General features: G+C 45.8%; 1 protein-coding gene across 1 annotated transcript; it reads right to left on the bottom strand.

The window, feature by feature from the left end:
- Window positions 1–235: 235 nt before the first annotated feature.
- On the bottom strand, window positions 236–13,771 carry SLC26A3 (solute carrier family 26 member 3). The gene is made up of 21 exons (NM_001199444.4): window positions 13,674–13,771; window positions 11,200–11,395; window positions 10,516–10,655; window positions 10,302–10,412; window positions 10,060–10,217; window positions 9,308–9,472; window positions 8,799–8,951; window positions 8,338–8,420; window positions 7,291–7,438; window positions 7,050–7,163; window positions 6,860–6,937; window positions 6,344–6,439; window positions 5,195–5,301; window positions 4,971–5,040; window positions 4,790–4,882; window positions 4,119–4,214; window positions 3,021–3,254; window positions 2,227–2,281; window positions 1,700–1,845; window positions 1,360–1,422; window positions 236–855 (listed from the first exon to the last, which is right to left on the bottom strand). Exons 2-21 carry the CDS (start codon window positions 11,328–11,330, stop codon window positions 832–834), a joined length of 2,265 nt encoding a protein of 754 aa, NP_001186373.3. The 5' UTR covers window positions 11,331–11,395; window positions 13,674–13,771; the 3' UTR covers window positions 236–831.
- Between the last annotated feature and the right edge of the window lie 2,712 nt (window positions 13,772–16,483).

Here is a 16,483-nt window from a genome sequence, read left to right on the forward strand (position 1 = left end):
TTTTTCAGCCGCCTCACTTCAATGTTACCTCCCAGCCTGGTTTCTTCAGATTTCTTCTGCAGATTTCTTCAGATAAGCCCGGATTTTGTATCTTCAAACCACTGTAAACTTGGTGTTACGGCAAGAGATCAGACTGCCGATGAGCTGCCTTCCTGCGGTACTGACAAATGCAACCAGCAATGGAGAGTTACCATATATGAACATAAGTTCATAGCGTCCCAAAGCAAAAAGATGAGTTGTTTGGATCTGAATATGCTGTACATCTTTACTGAGCTATCTTCATGTTTCACAGTAGATACAGCAGTCGCTATGTACATACACTGCGTGTAAGGTCGTGTGCTGACAATAAGTTTAATAACTCAATCAAGCAGGTATTGTGTAAACCATCCAGAAGACTATGTACAAATTATATACAAGCTGAAGATAAGTCACTCCCAACTACTAGACTATAAATTAAAGGATTTCAGATATTCATATGTTCTTCTCTAACTGTACAGGTTGTCTACAAACTGTCAGAATAACGTGGATATATGTACAAGTATATGCAAATAGGGCCAATGCTACTTGCTGCTTTGACTGTGTGGGTAGGTTGTCAGCAAGGTATGAAATAGAAAACCCAGGTGATTTTAGCCTTTGTGTATGTACATAAATACATCTCTATATATACAGAGACACTAACAAAACCATTCCAAAATTTGGAACATAATCATCTGTAGTAAATCCTTAAGGTAGATGAAAACGTCTGTCAGTCTTCATGCTCATCTCTGTGCGCCTTCATGTTCTGTAAGTGATGTTGTGTTGCTGGAGGATATTATATTTAGAAAATTAAATCTAAAATTTTGTTTCCGCTGGAATCTGTAGGGGGAAAAAAAAAGGAAGTAAATGTCACTGTAGGTAAGGGATATTCAGGGTAGGGAGTCACTGGTGAGTGGCATGTAAGCTCGCTGCTCCAAAACATTTGTGCATGAAGGCTGCTGTCTGACATCTTTCACACCTTCTCCCCACACACCTCCAGTCTCCCTTCTGCCTGTGATGTTTGTAGGAATGGGACTAATGATGCATCTCTGCCGTATGGGCAGTGCACCAGAGGCTCCATGGAGACCCATGAAGGAAGCCTTCCCTCTGCAGATCGCTCCTGCCAGCAGAGCCCTGCACTTCTTACTCCTGTGGCTCTTTGCTTCAAAACAGCTTGCACCAATAAATCATCTGGGTGCTTTCTGCCCTGGGCTGACACAGGGGCTCAGCAATGAAGATGTGTTTGGGATCTGGCCTCGCAGTTCCTGCAAGCAGCTTTTGGTGACCCACGTTGTTTACACACCCCTGGGGCTGGAGTGGCACTGGGGGAGGCAGGAGGCTTACCGTGCTCTCCCAACTGCGCTGTCCGTTGCTGGTAGTAATGACATAGTTGTTGCTGCTCCCCTTCTACAATGGACACATGAGTTTGAGGTTAGGAAATGGATGCCCTTGGAGCCCCCTCCAGGGGAAACCCACAGCCAGCCCATCTCTGTTGGGAGTTATTTACTCTTTTTTTTTTTTTTTTTTTTTTTTTTGACTCTCCCAGTTTATCAGCTGAATTTCAATCTTTCAACTTTCTGAATATACGCACAGCCGGATATGGCCGGATGTACAGAGTGCTGTTGGGTGCCTACGGGTAATGTAAAGGCACTAAAGCAGAAAAAGATGAAAACTGTAGCGTTACCTCAGCAAGCTTTAATTTTGGGGAGCTGGCTATGTCCTTCTTCAGCAAAATGTGTAAAACTGCATCGTGAATGGTGAGGAAGAACATGGATGGCTTGATCTCCTCATCAAAAAAAGCACATCTCTCCAGCTTCTCCAGGAAACCCTCTGCAGGGGAGAAAAATCCAAGGATGAAGTTACCTGCAGAGGTCCTGACAGTGCCATAAGAATAACGTAATCTTTGTGCATCCATGGAGTAAACAGTGATATCTGGTAAAGTGCTCAGTTTTATTGACTAGAACAGATGGGTTTCTCTATGCCAACATGGAGAGTGGGATGCCAGCCCCGTTGGCACTGCCTTGCTTGGGGCAATGCAGAAGGGAGCTGCAGAGCGGTGGGAGTTGAAGCTGTCGTTACCCAGGATGGGGAGATAGATATGGGGGATCTCCCAACCCCTCTCAGGGGGTGGGGAAGACAGCGGGGCAAGGCAGGGGGAATTATTGGGAATGGAGAGGCCGTGGAGAGGCTGATGGAAGCACAAGTACTCACCGTGTGCTCCTGCAATGTAAATGTCAATATCGATCCGGACAAACTCTTTCAAAGTCTGTTAAACCGGAAGCAGGCACCATTTAGAGACTGATAATTCTGCTGATAGCAGCCATTAAGATTAGCTAGAGCAATTTAAGATACTGATTGTATTTTTAATAATGGCAAACAGCTCTAATGTCGAATTTCACTGCACCTGGAGGAAGAACAGCCTCTCGAATGGCTGTATACAGGGAAAAATGGGTCCTTTGAAATGGGGCAGTATTAAATGCGTTGCACCCACAGTGAAAAAGATGATCCTTCATAAGCTGTATGGCTTTATATGAAACTGAGACTTCAGAAGCTTCTGAGGAAACTTCTAACTAGGAATTCAAGCAAAACTACTTTTCCCATTGTACTCCGTGAGCATTTAGTTCCCATGGAAATAGATTTGCCCATGTAATGTGGATCTAGACAGCTAACCTTAGCTACCGCTCTTGGGAAATGTTGTCCTGATTGCCTTGCTCAAGGCTGCCCTGGAAAGCGAGAGCTGGAACAGAAATGAAACTATGGCATGCCAGCGCCCAACCCCACGTTTAAAGCTATATTTCTTATGTGTATTTCTGTGAAGCTTCCCAATGCTCTAATTTCAAGAGAACAGTTTAATCATTTTCTATAGGAAATGTAGATCTGAATTCACATAAATTCGAAGGCTGCCACTGACTTTTCTGTCCATGTGGAAATACCTCTATGCAGCACATCACATTTGTATGTTTTTCTTTTGTGTGATCACTGTCTGTATCATCAGTTGGAACTACCTTTTGGAGGACTCTCATAGCAGAAAAATCAAGGAAGGACACTGCTGAGAAGTCCAGCACGATGCTGTGGATGTCGACCCGGGGCACAACAATGCCAGGAGGCAGCTCGGCATCCCAGTTGATCTGAATGGGCAAGTCTGCCATGTCAGTGGGCTGGTCCAGTTCCTCCATCCTGTTGTTGTCTAATTCATCATCCGACTCCTGGGTATGGTGAGCCATGCATATCAAGCCTTTCTGTGACAGCAGAGGCAAGTGCCACAGTTAATGCTTTTGTCTGGGTTGGAAGTGCATTGTAAGGAAGAGCGAGGATGGTAGCAACGCGAGGCTGACACAGAGTCATACAATCATTAAGGTTGGAAAAGACCACTAAGATCATCTAGTCCAATTGTCAACCCATCATCACCATACCGCTAACCCACGTCCCTTGATAGCTGTGAGATGGAGCACCTGCACTTTACACTGGGAAAATTCTGCCTCTCCCTCATTTGGAGGAGATTCAGAATGTTGACTTTTCTCTGACCAATCATTTAATCGTCAGAATCCATTAATTATCGTCTTTTCCAGAAGAATTTAATCTTCCCTGAAGTCAGTGGTCAGACACACTTTGATTCAGTAGTTTTGGAACAAGTCAACAAAAAGCATGCAGGATTTTTGTCTGTGGGAGCCATTTAAAATCCTATTTTTGAAATCAAAGAATGCCTTGGGTTGGAAGGGACCATAGAGCCTTCCCAGCTCCAACAACCTACTGGGGACAGGGACACCACTCCCCAGCTTAGGCTGCCCAGGGCCCCATCCAACCCAGGCCTGAGTGCCACCAGGGATGGGGGATCCACTGCTTCTCTGGGCAGCTGTGCCAGGGCCTCACTACCATCTGAATAAAACATTTCTTCCTTACATCCAATCTAAATCCCTTTTAGTTTAAAGCCATGTACTTATGTGCTTATACCATGAAGTAGTGACTGGCAATGGCACGTCCAATCAGGACAGGAGGCTGTGAGCCCCCCTCTCACCCTGAGCCAGGGAGCTGGCTGCTTAATTCCTCAGTTCTGTGCCCTCCCTTCCCACCCTACCCGTTTCCAGTGTAGTTGCCCTACATACAGGCGTCACTTGCAGCTCTCCTTTCTTCAGCATCTTTCTGATCTTTCTCAGCGCTTTGTTGCGTTTCCTCAGGACTCTGAGTGGGCTGAATCCAACCTGCAGAAACAGCACTTTGAATAGATTTTTTTCAGGTGGAGCCAAAAATTCCAGTACCTTCTCAAGTAATTGTGATGGTGAGGCTAGAAAGCACCCATAATCTCTTTGATAACGATGACACAAGGAAGAAATAAATGAACAAATACCCTTAGCCGAATGAATTATGATGCCTTAAAGTCTCAGGCACAGAGTTTGTTTAGGAAAGGTATTGTTTTCTATTCCTGAACTACCTTGAAACTTCACTACCTTTAAACATTTCAGCAATGCCTTTTTGAGCTGTTTTCCTCCAAAACCCCGCTGCCTTTTGTGCAGCTGCTCACCAAGATCTCCCCAGCCTTTCTCTGCTGCTACCAATGGTGCCAAAGGTGTTGTTCAGCACTATCAGGCTGCTCTCCTTCTCAGAGTTGGGTATGTACGCATGGGACTACAGTCATAAAATGACATTTGAGTAATTCATGAAAAATTTATCTTTGTAGTAGGGCTGAACTGCATACCTACTAGTTATTCAGAAATTGTATTCAGCCTTAATATATCACACAATTCGTATGTTCATAATGACTGCCCCAGTCACTTACAGCAGAGATGAGTTTCTCTTTGAAGAATTCGATATTAGCAAAGAAGATAGGAGATGAGCATTTGAAGATCTTCACTCCCTCTGGCTCGTAGATCTGTCATAAGAAGCAGAACTATTGGTCATGGCATCTGTTACAGAAGCACGAATGCAGCAGATGACCAAAGGGATGGGAGGTTCCTTACATCGTTGTAATCTTTCCTGTTTCTGTAGATGTTGCTCCTCCCAACGTTTGCCAAAGTGGTGCAGCTCGGGCTGCAAACAAACACACACAGCTATTTGTGCCCTGTGCTGAAACCTGGTGGAAGGGACAGCGGGGTTGTCCTCGATTTGCTGCATGGTTCTGGTAGGGTCGGTTTAAGACAGGAAGCCCTGCAATGTTGTGTCATCACATCCAAGCAGTACTCACATCTGGGAGCGGATCACTACAGTCAGCAGTTCGAATGCTACAGCTGTTGCCAGCCCGATGTCCAGGCCCAGGAAAACAGCCGCCAAGAAGGTCACCACCCAGATCATCTGCAAAGAGTGGTGGACATCAGCACTTATGTGAGGGAGTGGGACTCCAACCACAAGCCCAGTGTGGGAGCAGTTGCCTCTGAGCTGTCTTCTTAGGTCCAGTCCAGGCTGTCCATGTGCCTTTTCTTAAAGTGATTTCATCTTTCATAGATACTTATCTTGTAAAACAGGGCCAGACTCATGAACGAGCACCCGGAAGTACTTGTAGAGATGACAATTTCTATTCATTACACAAGGACCGGTGTCACAGAAGTGTGAACCTTCCATACGTGGTTCATAAAATGCTCAATAAAAAATCCAGCGGAAAGGCAAGTTTAGAAGGAAATTAGGATTCTGGTAAAGCTCAGAGTTATAAATATGCTTTAGACATCAAAACAGGCAAAATGAGCTGCTGAGAATGAACCTGTTTGGTAAGCACACATGACTAAATAATACAGTGTATTTTAACTGCAGATCTGAAAGCATACTTTCACTTAGTGAAAGACTGTTTTGTAGTTGGGAAAACTGAGGCTTGAATCTATTCAGGAACCGAAGGAACCGGCAGATAAGAGAGGCAAGAGACTGTGTCTTCTGAGTGCAAGGGTTAGGAAGCCCTGATCTCCAGCCATGAGCTCTTCTGCTGGGAGCAACTCCTTCAGGCCATGGGCTTCTCTTGGGATTTACTGAGTAACTTCCACTTGTCCTACTGCAGGAGTGTATGAAAGGGGGAAAATGTCCTTGAAGCCAGTGCAGAAAGTATTTACATGTTTAGGTAACTTCTTTCTATGTATGACTTTATGCAATGAACTGTGTTTAAATATGTTATGATAAAGTGGATGAAAATGAGTGTCACCAAGAGAGGTGAACAGAGCAAATGGACACAGAATAGGTGTGATAAAATTGAAAACGTGAGCAAGGGGTGCAAGATTAAAAAGGCGCCTACTGTTGTACTTCCCATGTAGAGAAAAACGTACGAAAATAAAGATAACCTTTAAGCGTGTTTGCATAATGGGTGACTTTTCTACAGAGCTTCATTCCTGAATGCTTGAAGGACTCAACTTACACAGTCGTATTTGTCCTTTCTCCACAGGACGCCCACTTCTCTGAACTGCATGAGCATTCCCTTCAAGTTGCCAAGAGCCAAGGATGCAAGGACTGACTGTTGAGAAGAGTAAAACACGTACTCAGTTTTGAAGCAAACAAAGCATACATTGAATGCTAAGGCTTAAGACATCATGGAAGCAGAGCCAAAGTGCCGCGGAAAGGCCAGGCAGCTGCCAGTGATATGGCGTTGCTGTGGTTGGGTGTACCTCGTCAGTTGTTCTACAGCCTCCCCAGCTGTGGTGCAGCAGGTATCTGACCTGCATCTGCAAACCCCACTCAATTCTGGTACCTAAAATCTGGTGCTATAATGTTTGGTGTAGGGCACCCACCTTCCCTTTGACCCCGTGTAGTGGGGTCATAATCTTGGAGAAAGAACCTAGTTTTGCAAAAGTTCTGTTTATCTCTTACTGAAGTTCATGAGCACTCCAAGTGAGTCCTCCAGCAGGAGGAAGTGCAGAGTAAAGCCAGTGAATACCTTTTGTAATGGTGCCAGGAGAAACCCAATGGCCAAGATGACAATCAAGACGATGATAGCAGAGACAATACCAGCAATCTGCATGAAAGAACAATTCCACCATGAATAAGTGCCTGAAGGCATTAGAGTCAGCAAGGAAGAAAGAGACCTTCCTCGTATTAAGTGCCACCAGGATCATTGTCTTCTATACCTGCGTTTTGCCTCCCGTGCTCTCCTGCACACCAGATCTTGACAAAGCTGTACTGGAGGCAAATCCTTTGAACGACCCGCCTAATATATTACCCAGTCCAAAGGCGATTAGTTCCTGGAGTAAAACCAAAGGAGGCTGTTCTTAAAAGCATTCCTGAAGATAAAAATGTATTCAAGACAATACATTCCTAAAATGACTTATTTCCCATTAGCAAATGTACAGTGCTGTGTCTTTGCCCTACCTGGTTGCCATCTATTGGGTAGTCATGCTTGATGGAATACACTTTAGCCACAGAGAAGCCTACTGCAAATCCAACAATTGCAATGGAGATGCCATCACCGACACAATTTTGGATAATGCCTGCATCAGGTGCAACAGGAGCTTGGAATCTGAAAGAAAGATTTCTGCTCTTAAAGGACGTGTGTAAGGAGATAACCTGCCAAGCAGCAGTCCCGCTCACATGGCTTTAGCTGAGTGCTTTGGAGAGGTGTGACGTGTAATTGCAAATCTGAACCTGTAACACTTTGGGGAATCCTTGATCAGGACAGGGACTCTCTATCTGCACTCATCTCAGCTAGCATCTCAGCAGCTCCCATTTACTTGGCCAGAATCAGCCAGAGCTTATCTTGTCTGAACGACATGCACGGTTCTGCCTTCCAATTATGTGTGGATTTAAAAAATCCCTGTGTAACTCACTGAAGCACTTTAGGCAGCTAAACAAATGTGTACTAAGCCACATTAGTCTCAGATATCTTCTGTGTACTTTAGCTTTGCCATGTCCTGCTCCTTGGCTGAGGGGCTTTTGCAGATCCTGGGGAGAATTTCTCAGATTTGTTTGTTTGGTTTGGTTTGTTTTCCAGTGAACCGAAATCTGGACAACAGAGAGTTTTGAGCAGCAATAGCTGTTTCTCTGCAAACCTCATCCACTAATTCACAGGGGCTACAGGTGCTGAATGCCCAGGTGAGTAAATGGCTGCCCTCCTGCCTCTCTACTTCAGCGTGTGCTTATTAAGTCTTCATGCCAAGCTTCTGGTATGCCTGGATATATTCTGTATAATGGATATACTGTACATGTAGATAAATACTCCGTGTGTACAATTGTGGAATCACTAAGGTTGGAAAAGACTACTAAGACCACCTAGTTCAATTGTCGTAGAGTAGTGGACACGGGGGTCTCATGAGGGTAAGATGAAGTAGGTGATTTTGGTCAATAAACTGAACTGATTTAGCAGTGAGAAACTGGAGAGAACATTTTGCTCCACAGGCAAACTGTAAACAAACCACTTACCCTTCTTCTAGTTTTCCCACGACAGCTACTTTAAATTTCTCTTCAAATTTAGCAAAATGGGAAATCAGTGCTGCTAAGACGGTCTGAAAGATTAAAAAAAACACCCACCTCCATTAGGAACATTCAAATAAGCGGATGGAGAAACCATGAAGAAACATTTCCTCCCCTCTACCACATACGCCCCATCATCACCAGTGGCAGGACAGTGCCCCAGCTCTGCACATCCATGATGTGTTCAGATGACTGAACCACTCCATAGGATGCTTTCATGCTCATAAATCCCACAGAGAGCACCTCACAACATCCCTCTGGCAGCAGAGAATAGCAGTGGGCTATGACTACCCCACTGAGGTCCCCACCCGCTGCAGCTCAGGGCAGCCTGGAGCACAATGCCAACCTCATAAAGCACTGCTCCCCACAGAGTGGTGGAGCAGTCATGGAATCAGACGGGAGGTCATTACCACAATGAGCTCGATGGGGATAGGGGCGGGTAGCTTTGCTTTGTAGCGTTCGTTTATCTCTTTCACCACAAACACGATGAGCAAGACGAGAAGGGAGGTGACGAGGTCGGCGATGTTGGTGTCGGTGATCTGGCTGAACACGCTCTCCAGAGTCTGCAACATCAGTAAGAAATATGGTGCTTTTCAACTAACAGCACCCTGATCTAGCTGTAGGTATCCCTGTCCATTTCAGTGGAGTTGGACTAGATGGCCTGTAAAGGTCCCTTCCAACTCTAAGGATTCTACACTTCTAAAATGCTATCTAACCATCCCAGCAGGGTGTAACTCGGTATCTGGTGAGAAATGTAATGATCTGCCATATATTAATAGCCATCTCATATATTTCTCTTTCGTTTCTCCTCCTTGGCTGCTGGTATGGCCAGCACTGTTATCCCGGCCTTGTGGCACGCAGACAGGTACACACCACAGGTTTTCAGAACATTAGCAAACACTGAAGAGTTTGTACTTACATAGATGATGCCAAATGGTTTATTAAATCCAGGGACAGGCAGTTGAAGCATGAACTTGATCTGGGACACCAGGACGTGGATGGCTGCAGCAGTTGTGAAGCCACTGATTAATGAGTGTGATAAATAAATGACTATGAATCCAAACTGGAGGAGTCCCAGAAGCAACTGAAATGCAAATGACCACATGTTAGTGGGATTCACCCATGCTTCCAAGCAATCTCTGCAATAAAGGGACCCATATTTAACAGTAACATTTTCACCTAACCCCATACATCAGGGATTAAGGAAAATAATATCATCAGACACAACGATGAGGCTCAGGAACAGGGGGTATATGACTGATAAAGGTATAGGCTACAGCAGTTAGAACCTATTCTTTTTATTTCAAAACTAAAATATACCTTCTTTAGTCTTAGGTTTTCTGTAGTCATATTTTTACATGATACCAATGCTTCATGAACTATAAAAATTAGGAAGAGATTTTAGGAATTCTGTATTAGGAAGGAAGAAGGAACTGTTTATTTTTTTTTTTTCTGAAAGACAAGTTCAAATCCTTCATTCTTATGACATTACTTTAAGGCCAGTCACCATCCAGCTATTCATATAAGTGCATATACACATGCAGGTACACACACGTATATTTGGGCAGTATGTATATGGGGTGGTCCTGTGTGGAGCTAGAAGTTGGACTTGGTGATCCTTACGGGTCCCTTCCAACCTGGGATATGCTATGATTCTATTTGATTACCAACCTGAAAAATCCCGGATAGAAAGGTGACAGATGCAGCTACCATCACCCTCTGTTCATCTATAGCTGACATGTTGACAGCAGTGCCATTTCCAGCAGCGCCATCAGGGACCAGCCTGGTGACAACACCTCCCACCATCAGGCTCAGGACAGGGAAGGGACCTGCACACAGGGCATCGTCAGACCCACAGGGGAAGACTGCACTTAGTCATTGGTGATGAGGGTGGTCAACGTGCCTGCACTTACCCACTGAGATATGTCTGGATGTGCCAAAGATGAAATAGACCAGGACTGGGAAAAACGCTGCATAGAGTCCATAACCAGGAGGGACATTCACCAGCAAAGCAAATGCGAGACCTATAGGGGCAGAGACAGTGGGACGGCGAGGTGTGTGAGGGGATAGACCAGCAGCCTTCCTCCTGGGCCATTGGCTGTGTCAAAGTGGAGCTACCGGAGCTACCTTGCAGCACTGACACCAGCCCCGTGTTGATGCCAGAGACGATGTCGCTCAGGATCCACTCCCTGAAGCGGTATGCGGGCAGCCACGAGACGACAGGAAACATGCGCAGGGAAACTTTTTTGATTCTTTGTGGGGAACAACTGTAAAGACACAAGAAGATACAGCTTTGCCAGCGGAATGTCTCCGTTGGGTCTCAGCATTTCAGGACATGCTCCCCATATTCACAGAATCATGGCTTAGGTTGGAAGGGACCCTAACGATCATTGAGTTCCAACCCTCTGTCACGGGCAGGGTATTCAGAGGGGGAATGAGGGGGTAGGATTGAAGTCAGCTGCAAGAGACCAGACACAACCCTAAGCAACCTATGATGCCAACTGGGCTCACAGTGGGATGTGACGACCTCCAGGGTCCCTCTGCCCCCACTGGGGGTGAGGCTGTGCTCCAGGTGCCCACAAGAAGACAAGCTGCCTGGGATACAACTGCAGGAAGACTTAAAGGCAACAGCAGCTGAAATTCTTTGGAAAAAACAAACAAACAAACAAACAAAAACACTGAAATTCTTTAGAAAAATGAGTTTTCATTGGCCTTGTGGCATCTGAGATGAACGTTGTCAGAACAGAATGCATGCTATCTGATACCTGCGTTCCAGGTTGTATCTTAGATCCATGTTAAAGATCTTCTTACCGAAAATATAGTTTCAAGTGATCCCAGAAGTTTTTATGGTATCTGTGCAATTTCTCATACTCTTCATCAAATGAATTCTCTGAGTACACTCGTCTGGCGACAACATAGTGGTTGCCTACAGGTTCAACCATTTCTCCTCAAAGGATGAGGAAGGCGACTGCTGCGTGCTTCTCTTTGTTGTTGGTCAATTAAAAACCTGAAAAAAAAAGCCCAAGATTAGCTCTGCGTGTACCAGGAGGTGAGCAGCCATGGCATGGACGACTGAACTCTTAACTGAGCGTTCCCACCTTTGAAGATCAAAAAACAGATGGCTGAGAGACACCCGCTTTGTTTTGCTGAGGTGACCTCTTGTCCCTCTCCTCCCACTGCTGAGCAGTGTTCCACTGGAGCATGAAGTATTTCTTTCTGAAGATGCAGCCAACAAGCGGCCTGGATGGATTTTGAGATTATTTATCCATGAGTCAGATGTCTGCCATCGATGACTCTCACTCAAGGGGACTGAGTTCTTAAGGAACAAACAAGCAGATGCCCAATGGTTTCACTTTGAGGTGTGGGGAGAAGCACTGAGCCCAGTCAGGAAGGCTGTGAGCTGGAAGTCTTCACAAAGCCAAGGCGAAAAGGCAGAGCCCAGGCATGGCTCAGCCATCTTCTCCTGCACTCAGAGGCAGGGCTTGGACCATGAGGAACTCAGTAGTAAAAAGCACGGTATTGCTGTAAGTTTTGTTTCCATAGGTAGTCTGGACTGCTTCTCCTCTGTGGGCCCTGGGCACCCTGCTCTGGGTGTCCCAGCTGGAGCAGGTGTTGGGCCAGAGGGACCCAGAGGGCTCTGCCAGCCTCAGCCGCTCTGTGCTTCTGCTTCATGCTCACAAACAGCTGTTGCAATGTCAGACCTAACTATTACCTTCTGCTTTGTTCCAGCCTGCTTCGGTGTGTTTGTGCTCCAGGAATGACTCCTGACTCCTGTGTGGCACATGCAGAGATGGCAGGCCAGTTGCAGTTGGTACCGCTGGGTATTTTTCAGCAATTAGTTGGCTGTCACTGTGCTGTCCACAGTGCTCCATGCCTCACGTTCTTCCCATATTAAAGTCACTTAAAAACATTTATCTCCACCGTAGTCACCATGAGATATTTAATGCAGTACCAGTCCTAAGCAGGAACAACAGGACTTGCTCTTGGCCATCTCATGACGCTGACAATAGAGCATTTCTGTTTTCTCTCCCCTAGCACAAATGCTCCATCTTGCCTTGCTGCTTGCTGGTAGCCTCAAATTGGGTTCCCTTTCCTCACCCAGGTGTGACGGCTAACTTCTGTGGACACAATGTTTGGGTGTGTCACAGGACACACGTCCAAGTAGCACACGATGGTGTGAGTTGCTCTGGACAGGTAGAAAACTGTTTATCTGTGACAATTTTTGCATTAAAATGTGAATCCCACCCTGAAGCTCACCGTTTTGCTTGATCTCAAAGCCCATTACTGTCCTACCTCAGTAGGACTGCTGCTGGCTGCCCTCCAGCTTTTCTCATGTCGTTCCCTTTTTCCTTGGGCTGCCAAATCTATCAGCTGCCATAACTTCAGTCTATATTGCTTTCTCCTTGCTCACTCTTATTTTCTTCACAGCTACATTCAGAAGGGTAGGGTACCCTTCGCAAGGGCAGTTTTATGGCTGTCTGCACCACTATTTGAGATGTTTTTGGGAAATCATGGATACTGCAGCAAATAGCAGCGTAATGAAGGATCCCATCCTCTGCAAATCCCCTAAAGGAGAGGTGTGTGCTCAGTGTCCCCCACTGCCTTTCCGGAGTGCTCTCATCATTAAGCCCTTGGACTTGTGTGGGAGATGCCAATCAGTGCAGTTCTGATGCCTTGTGTAGAGTGCCCATCCACCCACAAGGAGAAGGGGCACACACTGAGCTCACACTGCACAGCCATCAGACCAACAGCTTCCACTCCCCTCTGACCAAGACTCCATCTGAATGCAAACCCAAAAGTAAGGTTCTAATTCGGCTGTATTCCATACAACTTCTGATCCCGTGCTCACTGCTGGCGTTACCATTTCTCACACTAAGAAGTCCAGCTCCCCTACTGAACTCCTGCACTTGTGAACCATTGGAAATGCATGTTTTGATGTCATGTTGCTGAGACATGCTTTCTCCCTTTTATTAATTTATCCTAAATATCGACTAAGTAGCACACAAAGATCTGGTAACTTCAACAGAATAATTAAATTTTTATTATTATAATTACATATTTTATATTATACTTTATAATAATTACATTTTTTCCCCACTTTTCCATCTGTGTATACACACTTATAACTTCTATTTCTCCACAATATGAACATTTGAAAAATACAAACAAATTCCACAAGGGAACCTCTCACATTTTACAAGAAATACCCAATGTGGCTAGAAGCATTTTCTTTATTAGCATTACTTCATGTATCCCATATCCTGATTAGCAAGCCAAAATCTTACCTGATGTGTTTTCTGTGAAGCTCTTCAGAAGAAACCACACAATGATCATATGGAAAAAGATATCCTTGAATTGTTCAGAGTCAGCACAGGTATCTTGTGCTGCTCTTCATTTCAGAGCCTCCCTAAATACCAGCAGCACTTTAATAACTAACTTCGGTTAACTTTTACAAGAAAAGTAAGATTTCACTGTGGCCTTGACCATTGAGTCTTCTCTCAGGAGGGATGATAAGAGTCATTTCTTAAAGTTCTCTGGGATATTGCTTAACTTTGTTTGGAGAACTGCTTCTGATTGGACTGCAGAGATTAATGTAGGAAAATAGAGATGAGTAAGAAGGACTCTGTTGCAATCCTCTGCTGTGCATCTGCCAGGGTTCTGTTGGGCGTAGAGGGAGGTGCTGACCAGAGCCCAGATATCATTTCTAGAAAAGCACAGCCTGTGGTACAGGAGTGGGGCTGCTGGCATGGCTGCTCTGGGCAAGGTGTGCCCCTGTGAGCTCTTCTCCCAGGTATCTTGAAGGGACTCAGCAGTGTCTTTCCAGAAACAATTGTGGAATGCTTGGATCATTTTCCAGAATAGCCTTGGCAGGGATTTCCAAGGGGCAGCTGTGAGTGCTGGATCTGGCGGCTGTGGCATCCCACAATGTGTGCGGTGTGGGAGGGCTGGGCTGCTATGCAGGATCCTTCTCCCCTTTCACTACCTACTGAGGAACCGAGGCCCCCGAGGCCAAGCAAGCACTTTGCAAGCCTTTGCAAGCACTCCTCTGAGATACCTAAAACCTCTTAAGGAGGCAGAGGGCTGGAATAACATCCCGACGCCCCAGTGTGCAACTCCAGCAGCAGGTGCCCGAGTTCAGGACATCAGCAAACCCTGATGCTGGTGTCTGTGCTGAGGTGCTGAGGACACCTTAGCATCAAGTTTCTCCGTGAAAACTGTCCTCAGGTCATGCCACCACAAACCCTTCAGCCATTGGCACCTAGAGTACAGAGACAGCCATACGGTGCTCATCTCCTTAAGGCGCTCCTCTGGTCTGGAGACCAGAGCCTGTCCTAGCCTTGAAGGCACAGATTTCCTCTCCTGGTGAAGGGGATGGTATGAGCAGGGCACCCCGTGCGCTCCCAATGGATGGCCAGGCACACAGGGAGCAGCAGGAGGAGCCTGAGGCGCTGCTCTCAGGGGATTTGTACACATCTCAGTCAATGATTAAACCAAGAAATGATGGAGCGAGCAGAACCTCAGCACACGTCCCTGCAGGCTCTATCTGCCCATGCAATCGGGGCTTCTTTCCTGCAATGTAGCCCCTGGCTCTGGGTTTCTGAAGTCTTTTTGAGGCCCCCCTGAAAGTTTGTGCTGCACTTTCAGCCAAGCCCGTAAGTTTTTCCAGTTAGTAGAGATCCCAGGGTATTTCCTGGAAAGCAGACTTCCTTCATTGTGACAGCACACCCCTGCTCTTAATAACTGCCATCATGGCTTAAGGTATTTGCTGCACTTTGTAAAGCTCACACAGAGATGACTTCTACCATTAAAACCACAAACATTTGAAAAGATATAGAACAGCTCAAACCATAAAATAATTAAACAGCTTTTACCTCTCTCCTTGCCAAAGTGCAGGTACAGTATGGTCATAGAAGTGCTTTAAACTGAGTTTGAAATCCTTAAGGCATTCTTAGTTCTCTGTATTCAGTGTACATGAAGAGAATCATCGAGTCATAGAAACACAGAATCATTAAGATTGGAAAGATCACAAAGATCATCCAGTCCAACCACCAACTTATGACTCCACCACCTCCCTGGGCAGCCTGTGTCACTGCCCTGCCACTTTCTGAGGAGAAATGTTTCCTCATATCCAACCTGAACCTCCTCTGGTGCATCTTAAAGGCATTGCCTCTTATCCTATCACTGTTACCTGGGAAAAAAGGCTGACCTCCACCCCACTATAACCTCCTTTGAGGTAGTTTATGCTGCAATGTGAAACAGTAAGACAGCTTTTTGAGGTCTTGGTTCAAGTGCAGGAGAGACTCCTGGCTCTGCTGAAGTCAGTAGTCGTGTCACTGGCTTCACCAGAACCACTGTAAGTGCTTTACTTCTGGAATGCTCCCACTAAGTCACCAAAGAAATGAGGTACTACGTGAAGTGGCGAAGGGAATAAACACTCTGTGTTGTCAGCAGTATTGTTAAGAGCACCGTTTTCTCTTGTTTGTGCAGGAGAGGTTTGGTGCAGAAGGGTTATGCAGAAGGTGGGTTTGCCCCATCCCACGTTGCAGAAAAAAAATGTGCTAAACCCTTGTGGCTGTACACTGGGTGCTGAAGCACCAGCTAAACGCCACAGCCAAGTGGAAAAGTGTGGCTTTTTTTCTGCCAAGGAAAAGCAGAAGAGGAAGAAATGGAAATTTCTCATTGCTCTGTCTCTCAGGCAGCCCCAGAAATATGGATAGCTGAATGCCGTACATAAATCACTGGTTGAGCCCTTGCCAAATGTCAAGCACCCTCAGCTTCCTCTTCCTTCATGGGAACTGTAAACCACTCACAGCTCTCAAAATCTGATAGGTGAGCTCCAGAGGGCTTCGTGTTGCTACCTCCTGCTCCGGTTGGGATGGGAGGGAGGCACAGTGGCTGGAAGTAGATAATGCAGTAACAAACTGTCTGAGCAGCTCGTAACTGCGGGGAGAGAGAAGCTGTTTTCCATAGAGAAAGAAGAAAACAGTTCTGCCACAGTCATAAAAGGAGATGCATTTTCCTCGTCTCGTGAAGAGCTCCACGTCTTTCTCTAAGTGTTAAATAAACACCAGTATCAATACTGGGAGATTAGCTG

Source organism: Gallus gallus, chromosome 1, assembly GCF_016699485.2.
Source record: "Gallus gallus isolate bGalGal1 chromosome 1, bGalGal1.mat.broiler.GRCg7b, whole genome shotgun sequence".
In the NCBI taxonomy this organism is placed as follows: domain Eukaryota; kingdom Metazoa; phylum Chordata; class Aves; order Galliformes; family Phasianidae; genus Gallus; species Gallus gallus.